This window comes from Lepidochelys kempii, chromosome 1 (assembly GCF_965140265.1).
Source record: "Lepidochelys kempii isolate rLepKem1 chromosome 1, rLepKem1.hap2, whole genome shotgun sequence".
In the NCBI taxonomy this organism is placed as follows: domain Eukaryota; kingdom Metazoa; phylum Chordata; order Testudines; family Cheloniidae; genus Lepidochelys; species Lepidochelys kempii.
The window spans coordinates 189,420,777-189,438,100 of NC_133256.1; the positions used below are offsets into that span (position 1 = coordinate 189,420,777).

The 17,324-nt window shown below is 42.0% G+C and overlaps 1 protein-coding gene across 1 annotated transcript in view; it reads right to left on the reverse strand.

Moving 5' to 3' along the window:
* Positions 1–2,136: 2,136 nt before the first annotated feature.
* EPHA3 (EPH receptor A3) overlaps positions 2,137–17,324 on the reverse strand; it is a 305,625-nt gene continuing 290,437 nt past the window's right edge. The window contains exons 16-17 of the mRNA XM_073305634.1: positions 6,501–6,656; positions 2,137–3,891 (exon numbers count right to left, since the gene is read on the reverse strand). Of these exons, the coding sequence (XP_073161735.1) occupies positions 3,786–3,891; positions 6,501–6,656 (262 nt within the window). The 3' untranslated portion in view covers positions 2,137–3,785. The remainder of the gene's footprint in view (positions 3,892–6,500; positions 6,657–17,324) is intronic.

Genomic DNA, 17,324 nt, shown 5'->3' on the forward strand with positions numbered 1-17,324 from the left:
TAAGAGGCCATCTATAATTGCACAACATATAAACTAAATGAGTAAGTAATGCTTTGAATTACAAGTTAAAATAAGTACATATTACCAATCAAATCACATCTATACATTGCTTATTGAATGCTAAGTACAGCACAAAACTAGATATGTTAACAGAAATAAATTATATATGTAAACTATATTTAAAGATACAAAACCAATAATATGGTACATAATGTTGTGAATAGTTTGCGTTTTGTTTGATGTAAATAACCAATGCAGATCCTGTACAGGAAGATGGCCACAAGAATTCTAGTACCGCTACTCCACATTTAAGAATTGTACACTGTTATGTTTACATATGTACAGGGGGGGAGGGGAATGTGGGATGTTTTCAATAAGAGGCCACTTAGAGTACATGTACAATTTTGAAGGGTAGAGGATGCTAAACTTGCTTAAAACCACTCTACTCATAACTGCAAGCAAAAAACAAACAAACAAAAATGATTTCCCTTCTTACCAAGAATCAGTATGATGCACTTATGCTGAGCATGCTCAGAACAGTGTCCACAGAGGATGACAAGAGAATATTAAGGGTGGTGTTAGGTGTAAGATCTCAATTTGACACATTTTTCTTGTTTTGAGAAGCATTTAAAAATTTCCTCCCCTAAAGATGTCTGAAGGAAGACTGAGAGGAACATCTGTAGAAAAACCTTGTGAAAAGATTCCTCCTATACTTGTGACCTCACTGGAGCTTGGTGATTTAAATTGATTAACCATGTCTGAATTTTGACTCTTAAGCCCAAAGTTGAAGAGAAGAACAATTCTGAACACACTAAGAGAGCTGAAATTGGCATTCGTGCTTTCTTATATTGGATCTTATATTGGACCACCCATCCCTAATTGGGCAGGACAGTCCCGAAATGTACATTTCAAGTCCCAGTCCCAGTCCCAATGACTCGGGGACAGCATTTGTCCCAGATTCCCTGCAGCATCACTATGTGCCTGCCTGAGGCTCAAGGGCAGTGCCAGCCTCTTCCTGAGATGGGTTTAGCTCTGCCTTACCACAAGGATCCACCTTGGGCTCCGGCTCCACCCACTGGCCAGGCCAGAAGCTGGAGCCTGGCAGTAGGAAAAGCTGCCCAGGGAATCCAGGTCACTGTGTGGGGCCCTGGAGTCCCAGACTCTTCGTCTGCCCTTGTCAGTGTGCCCCGGGGTGTGTGAACACAGGCTGGGGGCTGCTCTTGTGCATCCCGCTTCCCCCAGGACTGGTGAGGGGCCTGGAGCTCCTCACAGCAGTCTGGGCTCTTTGGGCAGCTCTTACCACTGCCCAGCTCCAACTTCCAGCCTGGTCAGGGGGCGGGGCCTCAGGGAGGAAGAGGAGGAGCAAGGGCGGGACTCCTGCATGTGTCCCATTTTTGCAGTTTGAAAAGATGGCCACCCTAATATTGAGTCATCCATCATATTTTGCTGCAGAATCCTGGTCTAACAAGGGAACACACTGAATAGAAAATCACAAAGATTGTTTGTGGTCTAATTTTAATTTTCTGCACTTTTCAATATTGTTGGTTCAAATTTTTGTCAAATCTTATTAATAGACATTATCAACTGAGCATATTTCAAATCAGATTCTTCTGAGCATGTTCACTTGCCATGATTTACTAAAAAGGCGATCTATAATTCCGTCTCTATTTATCAGTGAGTGATAAATGTGTTCGCTTTACATTGTTCATGTTTTGGATCCAGGAAGAATAATTTAGATGCAGATTCAGCCTAAAGAATTCTAGGAATTCAGCCTAATGCTTCTGTGTACTTCAGAAGAACCTGCAATTGATTTTGCATTCAGGGCAGCAGACTCAACTAGATACATAGCAATTAAGGCTGTGAGTTTGTCACAGAAGTCATGGTTCCTGGCCAAGGGGAGCTGTGGAGCTGGTGCATGGGGACAGCGTGAGGAGCTAGGAGCTGAGGGATGGACATGTTGCTGCTTCAGGGGAGCCACGAATGGAGCCTGTGAGACCTGCCACCCCCCCAACCCCAGCACCAGCAGGGGTCCTGGGCTGCGAGCCACCACCTGCCACCACCTGCATGCCACCACGTGGCGCCCCCCCCAGCCCCCTCCCATGAGCACCCGCGACACTCCATGGCCAACCCCCCCACCCCAAGATTTAGTCAGGGGTTTACTGCCCGTGACCATACATGACTTTTACTAAAAATACCTGTGACTAAATTGTAGCCTTAATAGTAATCTGTACTACATACTACAGCCCTGGATCCTTCAAAATGCATTTGTCTTGTCTTTTGTTTGTTTTCACAGGAACTCAGTGTTATTCAGTGGAATCCATTCTGCAGAAGAGGTGGAAGTTTAAGGAGGGCAGGATTCCAGTCCAAGATGTGCAGCACTAAGTCACATCCTAGTGTAATGATCAGGGACTATGTATGTATGTATGTATATATATATATATATATATATATATATATATGTCATGACTTCCTGCTAATTATGCACATGTGGCAAACAGGAATAGAATCCCTGACCTTCAGCTCCATACTCAGACTCAAACCTTTACCACGTAAGCTAAAGAAGCAGTCCCACTAAATTAGGGTTCAAATCTGCCTCCCTTATATTGGGTTCTAGCACCTCACTCTGCAAATAGCTCCACTGAAATCAATCTGAATAAGGTGCTACTTACTCATCATGTGCAAGGATGGTGAAATCAGGTCTTTGGGAGGTAAAGGAAACTAACATGCTTAACCAGGCTGGATATTGATCCATGGAACAATTTGTATGTTGCACACACACAGTTCTGCTAGTATATTTACTCTAGGTTAGAAGTATAACATATTACTGTGAACAGAGATATGACATAGATGGAATGTCTATAACTCCAGATGGATTGTTCAGAGCAAGAGCTGGAATAAAGCTTTTCTTTCTTGGATTTCAAACAGGGCAGTATGAATATACAACAAAATTTAGTAAGTAACACATCATACAATTTTCTCAGGTTAAACCATCAATTCTGATAAGTGAAGTCTGACTGCATTTGGCACATGGCAGTAATAAATCTAAGTTAAGATATTTAAGCATAAATATAAACAATAAAGAATAAAAGGAAATAAATATGCCTTTTTAAAAAAAAATTAAGACTTTTTTTTGTTTTTTAAATGGAAACATTTAGGGAAGCTAACGTAATGGCAAAAATCATTTGTGAACTAACTCAAAGTCACTACAAACTTTATTTCTGTATTCCTTTCCACAGTTGAAACAGAGGATTACAGTGACATTATTGTATGGCCAGATAAGTTTGAGGTATGATCCCTCAATTTTGCTTGCCTTTAAAGAAATAAAATACCTGTTACAGATCTCTTCTGTGTATAAAAATACTGCAAATCTTTTTTTTCTTCTTGTTGCTGTCGATCAAACACACAGCCTTTATGTCCGTGGTTTTTCATGATATTCAGTCAGTTAATGTTCAAATGGCTCTAGGGTTCAGTTTCAATGTTTTACTTGGAAGGATGTTTACATATTTTTTCTTTTCAAAATTATTATCTGTATTATCAGTTAGTTACTAGAAGGGGAAAAGAAAGCACCCACCCTTTAGGATTAAAAATTTTTGTTCCTATTTTTAAGGCATTGATACTCAATATTTGAGTTTTTTAGTGGGCTTGAAGTTACCAACAATGTTCCCAACAGTGTTGTGAGAGCTCCTTTAATTCGTGCAGTTTTCTCAGCCATCACTATTTGCCCTTTGAAGCAACTTCTCTCTCTCTCTCTCTTTCTTTGACCTGAGCAACATCATTTTGGTACCTTACACAGGAACAGGGCTATTCTTTGTATGATTTTCTAGCGCTTTAATGCTGCTAATAATCTTCTTCTGAGGACCAACAACTGTAACACCAACCTTCTTCATATCACTGAAAGAAAGAGAACACAGGGTTGATAAATGTGATGTCCTCTACCTCTGTGTTTCACACTGCCTTTTCCCTATTGCTAGATTGGAGACTGTATGAGAACAGAAACCAGTGAGAATCTCTCTCTCTCTCTCAAAAAAAATAGCACAATAGGAGAAGATCTCACCGAGCTGTGTTCTGCTTTGTTTAGCACCAGAAAATACCCACCCAAAAGATGAGACAAGTGCTGATTGTGGACCTGAGTCGACTATTGAGATTCCTGGGGTCTTTTCCCTGCTGAAGCAGCATTTCATGCTGTGACCGTCTGGCCTGATTTTTTTCCCTGAATCAGGCCTGCCATCTTGCACACTGAGCCCTTTTAGCAGTTTGGCTTCCACAGCTCTGGGATTGATGCTGAAATGTATAGCTACATGGTCACATTCACAGGCCCTGCTGTGTCTTTGCCTTCGGTTTCTCCAGACCATCTAATCCCTTTGTTGGGCACCGTGGAAATGTGACTTCACACTTTTGCAGTGAGGCTAATTAGCTATTAGTCCACAGGAAACTGGCCATTACTAGTGGGTTTCTGCAATGTTCCCAGGGGGTCTTTGCCATTATCAACTTTTTTTTTTTTTTACAATTGGCTAATTGGCTGTATTTATGTGTTTTAATTTCCATACTGCAGCTATTGGTTACTTGTTCCCCATCACTTAGCTGCCACCAATGTATACCATTAAGAAGTCAATATTCTCTCTGGCACAGTATCTTCATAACCATACCTGACATGTTCCCAGGTGCAGAGAGACTATTACCACAACACTCTGTACTGCAGGAATAAAGATGGTACACATTTAAATTTAAACAAACTAATTCATTCCAGCTGGATACATGAATTTGTAACACCAACTCCTCCAGCTTGTTCCTCGAGATGCAGGAGGAAATCAGGGCTCATTCAAAGCACCAATTTGAACCAGTTCCTTCCCTGCTCTATATAAATGGAATTTAAGGTAGATTAGAAGGATTGTAGCATTTGTAACATTTTGGGAATAATGAAAAATATTCTTTTCTCAATGCATGTGTGCATGGCTTATTAATATTAATGAGTATTGGGTGTCATGTTCTGTCCCAATTAGTGGCACCGAGACCACTTAGAGAGAGAGAGATAAAATGAGTCTGCTCTACAGCCTTAGCTGACAGCTAGTTGGCTTTTAGCTCATGCTATAGAGGCTCATGCGCTAAGCTCCAGAGGTCCCCAGTTCGATCCCAACTGCCAACGACTGGGCTCTGTTGGTGTTACATATGCACATCAGATGATTTGAACAAGAGGATGATAAATTGTTTAAGGGAAGCTTGGTTGCAACCAACAAATGATTTGACATTTCTATTTGTCCACATTCATGCATAAGTACAACAAATAGCGGGGTCAAATTTAAAGTCCTAACTATGCCTTCCTTTACCTCAATGGCAACATGAACTGCACCTAAGTAGGTGCTCAGGGATGAACTGGATTAAAAATGTCCTAAAATCTCTTAGGTTTGCTTATCTCATGCTACCTCTCCTTTAAACATTCCCACCATCTTCCTGAGAGAGTTAAAACCCTCAGTAACATCCTCAGGCTCTCCTCCTGCTTATAAATGTAGTGATCATCTAATCAGGGACAGAAAGGTGACTTCTGGCCAGTCACCCAGCCAGCATAGTGAAGACCTGCAGCTATGGACACTTGCAGTCCATGGACACTGTTACCATTGAGACAACTGTGTCATTGAATTGACTCTAAAACACATCTTTCTAATGTTATTTTGCCTTCCTAATAGTATCATAATGTGTCTCACCATCTGTTATATATTGCTTACATCCTAGATATTGAGCTCTCTACAGCAGTGACTGTCTTTATACTGGTTATTTGTACAGTAACTGACTCCAGGGGGAATTCTGTGCCACCGTGTGTGCACATAATTAATGAGCCATGCAAATTTATAATTTTTTACACAGAAAAAAGCTTCTGCCAGAAAGTTGCTGCAGTTCCACTTTTTGCCCACCAGAGGGCAAGATGGCACTAGAACAGAGCAAACTCAACAGAAAATAACTTGGGCTGGAAAGTTACTGCAGTTCTGCCTTTTGCTCACCAAAGGGTGCTGTGGCAATGGAACAGAGCAGCAGCTCCCAGCCAGCTAGGAAGGAGAAAGCCTCCCTTCTTCGCAGCACTTTTTGGGCCAGGGGATATGGGGAGACATCATGGGGCTGCTGGGAGGTCAGACAGGGGCTCATAAGGGCTAGTGGGGGATGACAGACTGGGGCAGGGGCTGAATAGGAATGGAGGCACAGGGCCACATGGGTAGAGGGGTGGCTGAGTGGGGGCATTAAATGGAAAGACCTTCTCCTGACTCCACTGGGCTCTGTGTGAGCACAGGAGTCTGCTTACACAGAGCAAGCTGCAGTCCTCATGCCATCTGCAAAACGGTTTGTTTTCTATACATACATAAGAACTAAATTTTGAATTTACACTTGAAAATGGCCTTTAAATACAAGAGAGTATTTTTAAGCTATTCTTGTTAAAGCTTAGTCCAAAAATGTGACTTGTGCATGTTTAAAATAAAAAATATCCATGGGCACTACAAATTGCACTAACTTACTCTATGGAAATCTTGGCTATTGTGTCACATGAACTGTATTCCACGCCTGTGAAGATGTCCTTGCACTGTCCTGTCCGAATCCCGTTGAGCCAGTCACCTGTCATGCGGAATGCTGAGATGTCAACGTTGCTTTGGTCCAGGAGAAGATTTGATGGCCTGGAATAAAAAGAAAGTAAGAGAGCCGGAGTAAACATAAGATACACTTTGTGTCTAAACTTAACACCAACACCAGCAGGAGTTCCCAGCTGCTCTCCTGTTCATCTGTGGAATTTATCCACCACTGTGGCCTCATTTGTTCAAGTTGGCAGCATTGAGGAACACTGTGTAATCATCTTGTTTATGAGCTCCAACTACTCGGCTCATCCAGGTGCTTTAACTCATGGAAGCATTACCAGTATGTGATACATATTTTTTACATTATAATTTAATTTCAGTCTGTATGATTTCTAACAGCAGATTGTTGTTGGATTAATAGCAACAGGGAAGTAAACGTCCTATTGAAAATAAGCATAAGAAGTGTGACAAGGTAGGTGAGGTAATATCTTTTCTTGGGCCAACTTCTCTACTGCCAGGAAGAGCTGGATGACAGGTATCCCTGCATTTGGTAGCATTACGGAGGGCCATACTTGAGGCTCTCATAATGATCTACCAATGCAGTCAGACATGGTGATGGGGCTCTCCTTTTCCAACTTTGCTACTACACTGTAATGTCTTATGTTAGTGCACAGATGTGGACAAATGTCTGGCCTCCCCTGTATTGACATGAGTTGTTTTTTCTCATTGCATTGTTATCTTTTTTCTAAGCTGCACACAAAGCCTCTGAATACCCATGTGATCAGTATTCTTTCTGGTGGGCATGACATCTTAGTGTCCATATTAATTATTTCCCAGCTGCGACACTAATTAACATTATATCAGATTCTTCCATCTGTGATAGTATTTAAGAATATGAGCCACTACGGTAGATGCTTGTTTGCAGTAACACTTTGTAAGAGCAATCGCCGCTTATGAGCAACATTTCCCCTGGGACCACTTTCCTGGGACCCAGTGAATTGTCAACACTCCCGTAACAGCAACAACTGCTTAGGAACAACACAGCAAAAGGGCACCGATATGTTGCTATTAATGACCGTCTACTGTATTCTCTTCAATTTTGACCTCCCCTACAGCTACTGTGAGCCTGCCCTGATTCAACAAAGCACACACTTAACTTGAAGCACATGCTTACTTTCATTGAGGTCTATTGTGTGCTTCAGTGCTTTGCTGAATTGAAGCCATTTTGTGCAACTGACTGGAGACTAAGGGACAAAAGTAACCTGAACTCAATTTTATTGCCCACCAGAAAAGGCTATACCAGGAGCTCCTCCTACTGGAAGTTCCACTGGAATTACCCCAGTTTTGTTTTGGCCCAAAAAATCAGTGTGAATGCTTTCCTACATCTCTTATTACTGATCCCCACCTTCACTATCATTGTAGATAGGCAACAAACAATGTAAACCATTTGATACTTACTAAGCACAAAACAAGACAGTGAAAATTAATGTGTCTCTTGCTACACAGCATCTAACCACGCAGCAAAACAGGAAGAGCACCAGGACCCCTGCAATAGTGCTCGTTCCACCCTAATATGCTCTACTGAGCTGTGGACAGTATGTTGAAACAGATCCTTAAATAACAAAGAGAGGCTGCCTGACAATATGCTGATTTAGTGTTTGGCAGGAGACAGCCATCCTCAGCACTGAAGCTCTGTGTGAGGGGCTACATGGTGGGCCTGACAGCAGAAGAGCCACGTTCTGTGCACACTGCAGAGAGGTTCATTGCACCAGCACCAAGAACAGTGGAAAGGAGTGCTCAGATGACAGGCCGCACCATCTGCATTTACAGAGGTGGCCCACCCACATCAGGCAAGTGGCATAAATAGCTGTTGGGACTTCCCTGTCATCTCAGGCCCTAATCCTCGGCAGTTCATCTGGACTAAACCTAATTATTCCAGCTTTAGGTGGCTATCTGAATTTCTTCACCAGGAATCAGGAGCGAAGGAGAGTGGTTAAAGATCACGCTTCAAATGCCATGATTTAAAGTTAAATGATTATGCCATGTTGCAGCTGGGTATGTGGTTCATTAATATTTGTAATGGGAGAACTGATTTGGGTTCAAAAGACCTACCACCAAGGACTATTCTCCCAAACTTGAACAGAATCTGAGGTTTGGAAAAACTTTTAAGGCAGAATTTATGAAGGGACCCCAAATGGAGTTAAGTACTCAAATTCCAGTGGATTTCAATGGGAGCTGGGTGCATAATTCTTTAGGGTTTGAAAATCCCAGCCTTAATTATTTTCACGTTCTTTTGCCCTTTTAAGTTTCATTAGGATCAGAAGTACTAAAGAAGCATGCTCATGCGATACGTCTGACCCTGGTGGGGATGAGGAAATACCAGAATTCTTACGCATGCAATTCTGACCTCAATTTTTAAACTAAAGAAGTTTGGCTAAGTTCAAATAAGCCACTTTGACTTTTGGCTACATGTCCAAACCAAACCTTCCATCTTTGAGGTTTTGCCTAGCATTAGTTTGATAAATCGATTCCTCTTATACATTATAAAAAGCTTTTAGAACGCAGGCTTTAGAAATTGTGGCTGGCTGCTTGACTGCTGTAGCAAAAATACACATATCACGACCTATACAATTACCCAGACTGTGCACAGTGTACTGTCATGTACGGTAGGAGACCCGTGTTTGGTACAAATCGCTAGATTTCCCCTTTCTGGATCACTGGACACTATTGTGAAGCCAGTAAGAAGCTTCAGAACATGCTGCCTTAGAAATTGGAAAGGCCTTGATAATCAGCCTTTCAGCAATTGTTGTTGCAGCCTCACGTTCAATTCTCAACCAGATTCAAGAGCAGCAACTCAGTTGATCAGAAACCTACGTATCTTCTTAGCATGGGCATTATGTTTTGCCTGGCAATCCTCTCTTTACAGGCTGAGCAGTCGAACAATTGGTTGTTGTCTGGAGAAATGGGCTTGGGAGCCTGATCCTCCGTTGATGTCAATCATTGCTCCTCCAATGGCACTATGACATTTTACACCAGCTGAAGATTTGGGCCCTGAGAACAATCTTAGATGGGAAAGACATTTCCTGACTATCTACCATCACGCACCATACCACTCAGAGAATAATCGTGATAGAAGACACTGGAAAACAGTACAACAAGCCTGGTGGGACGGGAGAAGAGCAACAAGGGAAACATGGCCAGGGGGTTAAAGAAACAATTTGCAGACATGGCCCTTTAAAGCTAAGCACATACACTCCCACTGTCATGCCAAAAGCAGCCCTTAGGCACCTATGTAAGTGAAGTTTTGAACAGTGAATGGTTGGACGCCCAAGTTTGGCAAGCAGATCCAGGGTGTACCCAGTAGCCATATGGTCTACACCTAGCTAACTACTGTTTGTCCCATGAAGAGTCACTTTTTATTTCTGGTTTTCTGAGTATAACATCTGGAATCCCAAGACATTTATTATGGGTATTTATGAAGTGTGCTTAGTGATAAAGCACGGAGAAAGTTTTTCTCTATCCAACGTAGTGTGTTACTTTTCCTTTTTCATCTGAACTCTAATAAAACAGGGCCTGACTCAACAATTGCTTAAAGAAAGAGTGAGCATAAACAAGCTGAAATAGAACAGGACCCTAGGATTAGGGATTAGAGTGGCCCAACAGAGCTTTTATGTTTATTACTTGGATCAAAGTATCACCAGGACAAAAAATATGACCTAATTTTTATGTAAGTGACCTCAGACTAACCAGCACTGTAAAGTATCATTTTTCTCCTTGTAGGATTCCAAGCAAAAATTAGTAACTTTCCTCCTCAGAGAGGACATCTGGACAGTTTATCAATGAACAGGAATTTGTCTCTCACTGTGAAGAGTCTGTGATGTCTCCTCCCATGCACCAAGGGAATGCTGGGCTTTCAGAGCATCTGCACATGCACACATCGGCATTTTTCTCCCCCTGACCCAGCCCCTAGACAGAAGGTCTGAACATGAAATTTATGGGCTGGGTGATGTGTGCCATGAGCTCACACTTAGCTAGACAAATTAGATGGGTTGCAATCCATGCAGCTGCAAACGACGTCCTGCAGGGTTCCACCTGATCTTTTACAGCTTTTCATAAATCAGTACCTACCAGCTTCAGAACAGAGTCATTAAAAAGAAATCATGGAAATTGCATGTTTGCTCAGGGAAACAGAGCAAAGAACATTTCCCCCGTTTTTTTTTTTTTTTAGGCTCTTTTGTTTTGTCCTCACCTCCACTCCCCAACCGCTACATTTTCAAATGGTTATCCATCCACTGGCATGGAGAAAATTCTCAGTGCTACTCATTCGTGCATTGTATATGGCTGGAGGTCCGTATTTGCTGACATGTGACACCCCTTCCCCCAAATAAGTAAAAATACAGCGACAAATTCAACCGTGAGATGCCAGATTGTGCTTTCTACACAATGCCCTGCTGCAGTCAGCTTTAAGTAGACGGGCCCACTGTGTTAACAGCTGAAATTAACTCTTGTGTTGTGCCCATAAGCACAGAAAACCATGGTTTTCTGTCAGTAAAACAGATTTTGTCACTATTCAAGGAACTTTGTCACAGCACATCATGTCTAGAAATAAATATATAAATAGCAAAGGAACTTCAGTCCCTGTTGTACAAATCTCTACTATAGGTGTGCCAGCTATCCAGTGAGAGAGAGAGAACTTAATTTGTAATTTCAGGTGCCATAAGCACCAGGAGAATGAAGCATTACTTCTGTGTAAAGGACAGCTTATTGCTGCTGGGTAGAGAAATCCCATATGCCACCTCCTGGATTCCATGTTCTGTTTTTTCCCCTAATCAATGTAACCTAATTCCCTATTTCTAAATTTGGAAATATCCTTTATACTTTCACACTTAAAAACAGGCATCTATAATTCCTTTTTCTCTTACAAAAAGTAAAACGACACCTTCACTACATTGCTTTGAATGCAGATGACTTTGTGACTTCAAGCACTGAAATTCTAGACTAACGCTCAGGACAACATAGTTATCTCCGACCTTAGAAAAAGAGAGTGCATGTGAAGCAATTTTAGTTTTATCTTCTATAGCAAATGGAATCATGAGTGTACGTGCTTCCCAACAGGAGACCAGTAAATAAATGTCACACTGAGGAGAAGTAGAGCCATTGTGTTTACTTTAATTATCCCTGGACCTTAAGGACTAGAATCTTTGCAGTTACAGCTATTTATGCCTGGCTTAAAGCATCCCTCTGGTAAAATTAGCAGCTTTGTTCTTAAAATAAAAATTTGCCTTGCTGTTTGGCATATTTTCTCCCCCCTCCCCCGAGATTTCATATCGTGTTTGCTGAGTTTGAGAGTAAACCAGATTGTTGCTCCTCTTTGTTTTTGAGGTCAAAAGTGGGTACACTTTGTTGTTACATAGATCACTAGTTAGAAATTGCAAGCAGTAGTCTTTCCCAGCTTCCTTTCCAAATACAGCTCACACTCTTTACAAGTACAAGCTTCCTTCCCCTCACTTTGCTTCCTGGGTTTTGGCATTATTAACCAAGAAAAAATGCAAGATATTAAAGATCAGCTCACATCTTTTCTTCAGACGTGGCTATTCCTAGGGTTCCTCGCTCAGGACTGCTCAGCCTACATCCTAAACCCTTGCCCTCCAGACAGCCATCACACCTGCTTTATATTCAAGTGGGGGAAAGGAGCTACTTGCCTCATTTGACTCTTTTACATACACCTCCACCCCACCAGGCCCAGGGCACAAGCTCTGGTTTCCTCTCACTGTGAGGGACTAAAAATGTAACCTCAGTGCCCAGGTGAGACTAAAAATGTAACCACAGTCTCACTCCACAATTGGCCAGAGCTGCATGTGAGTTCAGAAAGGTCCCCCCTAATCTCTCCATTGTCAAGGCAATTACCAATGAAGGATGTGTCTTGAGTTTCTATAGCTGCTGGTAACCTAAGTAGCTCAAGCTGCATTCAGCACTCCCACACCAATGGTTGGGTGCACCCTGAGTCCACTGAGCTGGTTATTACAAGCAGTACTCACACTGAAGTCTCAGCGCTCACAGTCTCAGCAAGACCACGTGTTGCCCCCATTGTCACATTCTACAAAGGGACACCATTTTTTGCATGCACTATTTTCCTCACACAAATAACAGACCATAGGAAGGGCTGCTGGCTCCTACCTAGAGTCTGGATGAGCGTCCTTTTTGGTTTTGACCTTAGCATTTCTTTAAAGTCACACTGCCTCATTGGACAGCCGTTGATTTATTTACACTCCCCATTGCCCACAGGCAAAATACACACAACAGGAAGGGTCCCTCTTAGACACTGAACAAATGTTCTTTTTGAGCTGCCTCTTCATACTGCCCAACCTCTTTTAGTTTTCTCCCCAAATGTTCCTTGAGCAGATCCTTGGATGATGCTGCAGGTCAGGGTTGCAGTCATAGCCCTTGTGGTTTACCCAACAGTTTAGCCTCCATGAGAGAGCCTCTTGCCAGCTTAGATAGTTGGTGCTGGCATACCCTTATCTGCATCCTCCAAAGCAGACTATTAAAATACTATTCTAAAATAATTCAGGCATCAGTTCTCCTGCAGTTCATTCCTTTGGCTTGAGCCAATGCACAGCCCAGTTGTCCAACTGCTGGGCAAAAGAAAAGGGCTCACCCTGAAACAACATTCTGGTATTTTTCTTCCAAGGTCCCCAGGAAGTCCAGAATCGCAGCATCTTGCTCAGGGTCTGATATGCAGCGTGTGCTTCTCTTGTTAAAAACCAAACAGACAGCCTAGGAATCCTCTTCCCTTGCTCCCCACGGAGGGGCGCTATGCTGCTGCAGCAGATGGCTGCGAGTCAGTGAAGATGACTACATAAACCTATAAGTTATCATCTTGGACAGGTAAAGATCAATACCCAATGCTAATCTGAGCCGTGTCTCCAGTTTGACAATCCTCAAGAACATCTGCTCCAGGAATAGTCTTTGCTGTTTCTGGTGTGCTGCCGCCCAGGCCTGCTGCTATAAGCTGCAGAAAGATCTGCTGCTGTAGTTCTTATTGTTCCCTGACCCATTTCAGGACCTACCTCTTCTCTTTTGACACCCATTTTGCAGTGTGTCTTAAAAACAAAAAGCTCCTGACGCTACTTTTACGTTTCCCAAATTGCTCTGAAAACATAGTCCACACCCTATTTACATGGGGTCTAGCTTTATTAACAAAGAAAATAATAGGAGTAGCTTAAGTCTTCTCAGCCTTGGAAGCTTCTAAAGTTCCTCACTCAGAGCTGCTCAGCCCACACATTCGGTCATCTCTCTCCAGGGAGCCATCTCCAAACCCACTGTACCAGGTAAAGTAAAGACTCAACAAGTCACCTACCTCAGTGTCAGTACAATTCACTTTACACTTTCCCAGCAGGATCAACACTGGCTACCAGGGTAGGGCGTTTTAGACCAAACCCACCACTATTTACAGGTACGTATTTTCTACTTGTTATACACAGTGCCGTATTAGCTATACAATTAAGCAACTGATGTCATGGTGCAGGGTATTTCTTAGGGATTCCTGACTGGCTGAGAGGCTGCCCATTAACTCTATCCAGGCATTATTGCTAAAACAATCTCTTGAAAAGAGAAAAAAAGTGCCATTAGAAGGCTTATAAAATGTTGTACTGGCTCCCTGTCTGTTCCATGTTGCGCTGTGACCTGCCTTACGCAGGCATCACATCTCACATTTGGCTGTATTGTGAATCTCAAGGCAGACTTAACGCTTACTATATCAGGCACAGTTTGTTTTCTAGCACTTCCAGCTTAGAATTTCCATTAATGGTAATGAGGGCTGCACAGTAAAAGCCCTGAATATTGAGTTGAGAATAACAGAACAGATCCCTTCCGAATCACAACAAACAGCAAGTAATAAAAGAGGAGCGGTTACTCTCCTTGTGCAGTAACTGGAGTTTTTCAAAATGTGTCCTTCTGTGGATGGTCCAGTTCAGGTGTGCGTGCACCCTGAGCCTTTGATTGGAGATTTTTGGTCGCAGTGCATGTGCCCTACTTACCCTTGTGCCCCATACTGAGGTCATAGAAGGCTACATGGGCGAACTGCCCTCGGTTTCTTCTCTATCACAAAGAAACTCCAAAACAGTGGAAAGAAGGGAAGATAGCGGAGCACCCTAGGTGACACACACCTAGAAGAGCTCCAGTACTGCACAAGGTGAGTAGCCTTCTTCTCTGAGTAGCATCGCTTCAGGTCACTCCCTAGCAGTAACCCCTTAAGGAGATGGGAACACAGTCAATCACAGAAGAAAGAACTGCATTACCTACTACAGCAACTGACCTCGCAGAGTGAAACAAAGACCAATGGGTGGAAAATATATGTACCAAGGACCATGTTGCAGCCATTCAGATTTCAGCAACTGGAATGTCCTTGAGTAGGCCTCTAGGGTAGATTGTGATCTAGTAGAGAGTACAGTCACTCAAAAGGGAGGTGGAACCTCAGCAGAACAGAAATTGGCAATAATTTATTCAGGGATCCATTTAGAAAGTCTCTGAGCGGAGACAGAAGCTCCCCTAGATCTATTTTCAATAGAAACAAAGAGTCTAGGTGTCTTCCTGAATGGCCTAGTTCTATTCAAGTAAAAGACTAAAGCCGTCTTCACATATAGTGTATGGAAGGCAGATTCCTCTGTAGACTGATGGGGATTAGAAAAGAAAAGAAAAGAAAAGAAAAGAAAAGAAAAGAAAAGAAAAGAAAAGAAAGAAAGAAAGAAAGAAAGAAAGAAAGAAAGAAAGAAAGAAAGAAAGAAAGAAAGAAAGAAAGAAAGAAAGAAAGAAAGAAAGAAAGAAAGAAAGAAAGAAAGAAAGAAAGAAAGAAAGAAAGAAAGAAAGAAAGAAAGATGAATAATTTGGTCAATGTGAAACTCAGAAGAAACCGTAGGTACAAATTTTGGATGTGCTCTGCCTCCTTATGCGCGTGATGCTATTGTAAAATTTGAGCCATCAAATCTATAATAGAGAAAGTTTTTGCTTGAAATCCAGCCAAAAAACTTTGCACAATGAAGCTTGAAGAATTATAGAAATCCCTAATCAGCTTCAATTGCTGACAAAAAGGAAAAAAAAGAAGTAGTAGTAGAAAAAAAAGGGTCAGAAGCTAATTTCAGAGTTTTATAGTTTGGGAAATATTTTCAATTATCCAACTCTTGGTTTTCATTGTGTCTCACAAATGAAACAAGAATCAACAAACCCTGTTGGATGCCAGTTTCACCAACTTGTTACGGGATGGATGAAGTATTTCTGACTCACCCACTGAATTCTGGAAAGCTTTCCATCTCTTTGTAATTGAGTGACATGTTCACCCATGTGAAAGTAATATACACTGGTCTCAAAAATAATAAGTCCAAGTACAAATATAATGGAATTGATGAAAACTGGGAGAATTATGAACTCACTTCCAGGCTACAAATATCCAAACAACGTAGAGGTTCAATTATAAAAAACAACAAAATGCTCAGATACCAAGAGAGAACAACAGGACATGAATGAAAAGAAATTATGATTAGGTTATGCAATGCTTTGGCAAAATTATATAACGTGCACTACTTCACTTGTACCGTATTCAGTTTCTACATCAGTTTGCAAAACTAGACACCTACGTGTACAGGAGAAGGCACAAGGGATATAAACATCTGAGCCCAAGGAGTACATACACAGCCAAGTAAAGAGAGACTTCACAAAAAGACGATGTAATTGAAGAATATGGATTTCATCTGGGGGAAGAAAGCGTGATGGCGTGTATAAACCCCACACCAGTGGTAAAGAGGTTAAAGAACTGCTGTGGGCTGGCCCTGCCCCTCTGGCCCTGTCAGTCATGTCAGGGGTGGAATAAGGTCTTAAAAGCAGGAATTTCTAGACTGTTGCTGAGAGAGCAGACAGTGGCTCTTACAGCTTCCAAGAGAGACTCCTGGACACCTTCAGTGGGACTGTCTCGGGAAAGCCATTCACTGTGCCTACAAGGAGGCAACAGATTTCCCTGTACCATCCGGGTAGGATAGGTTCAGCAATTCCCAACACGAGCATTTAAGTAGTTGGTACCACTACCTGCGACCCCTTTCAGGGTTACGGAATCAGAGAATACTCTAAGGGGACTAAAAGACTGGGACCCAGGAATCCCAATCCCTTTAAACACAATCAGATTATTTGACTCAATTTTTGTACCACAGACTCCTACTTAAGCAGAGGGGGGCACCTGTATGAAATACGTGCAGACAAAGGCCCTGAATTCAGCAAAGCACTTAAGCATATACTTAACTGACTTCATTGGGATTCAAGCTAAGCACATGCTTAAGTGCTTTGCTGAACTGGGGCCTAACATAAGAGACAAAGAAATGCAACAGGGGAGGGTGACAAGTTATATTGCACACCTCTAGGAATATGTATGTAATCTGGATGTAAGAGGGTAGCGACTATTTTAAACAAACAGCAGTGGATTACCAAACACATTTAAACATGTAAGGTTAAAAGCTATAAAAAGATGATTTTATATCTATAATATCTTTTTTTAAAATATCATTAGGCGAAATATATTCCCATACAAATTTCCATCATTTGTACCCAAATATCCGGGGGTAATTTCTACACTTACTTACAGACCTAGAGGTTCCTGTATGCAGCAGAATTAACTTGGTTCCACTGGTGTGTGTGTGGGTGTGTGAGACAGACAGAGGAAAGAGGGATTTGCAGGACACAGCTCCATGAGACTTTCAGCATGCTTTCAACAACAGGATTTTAACA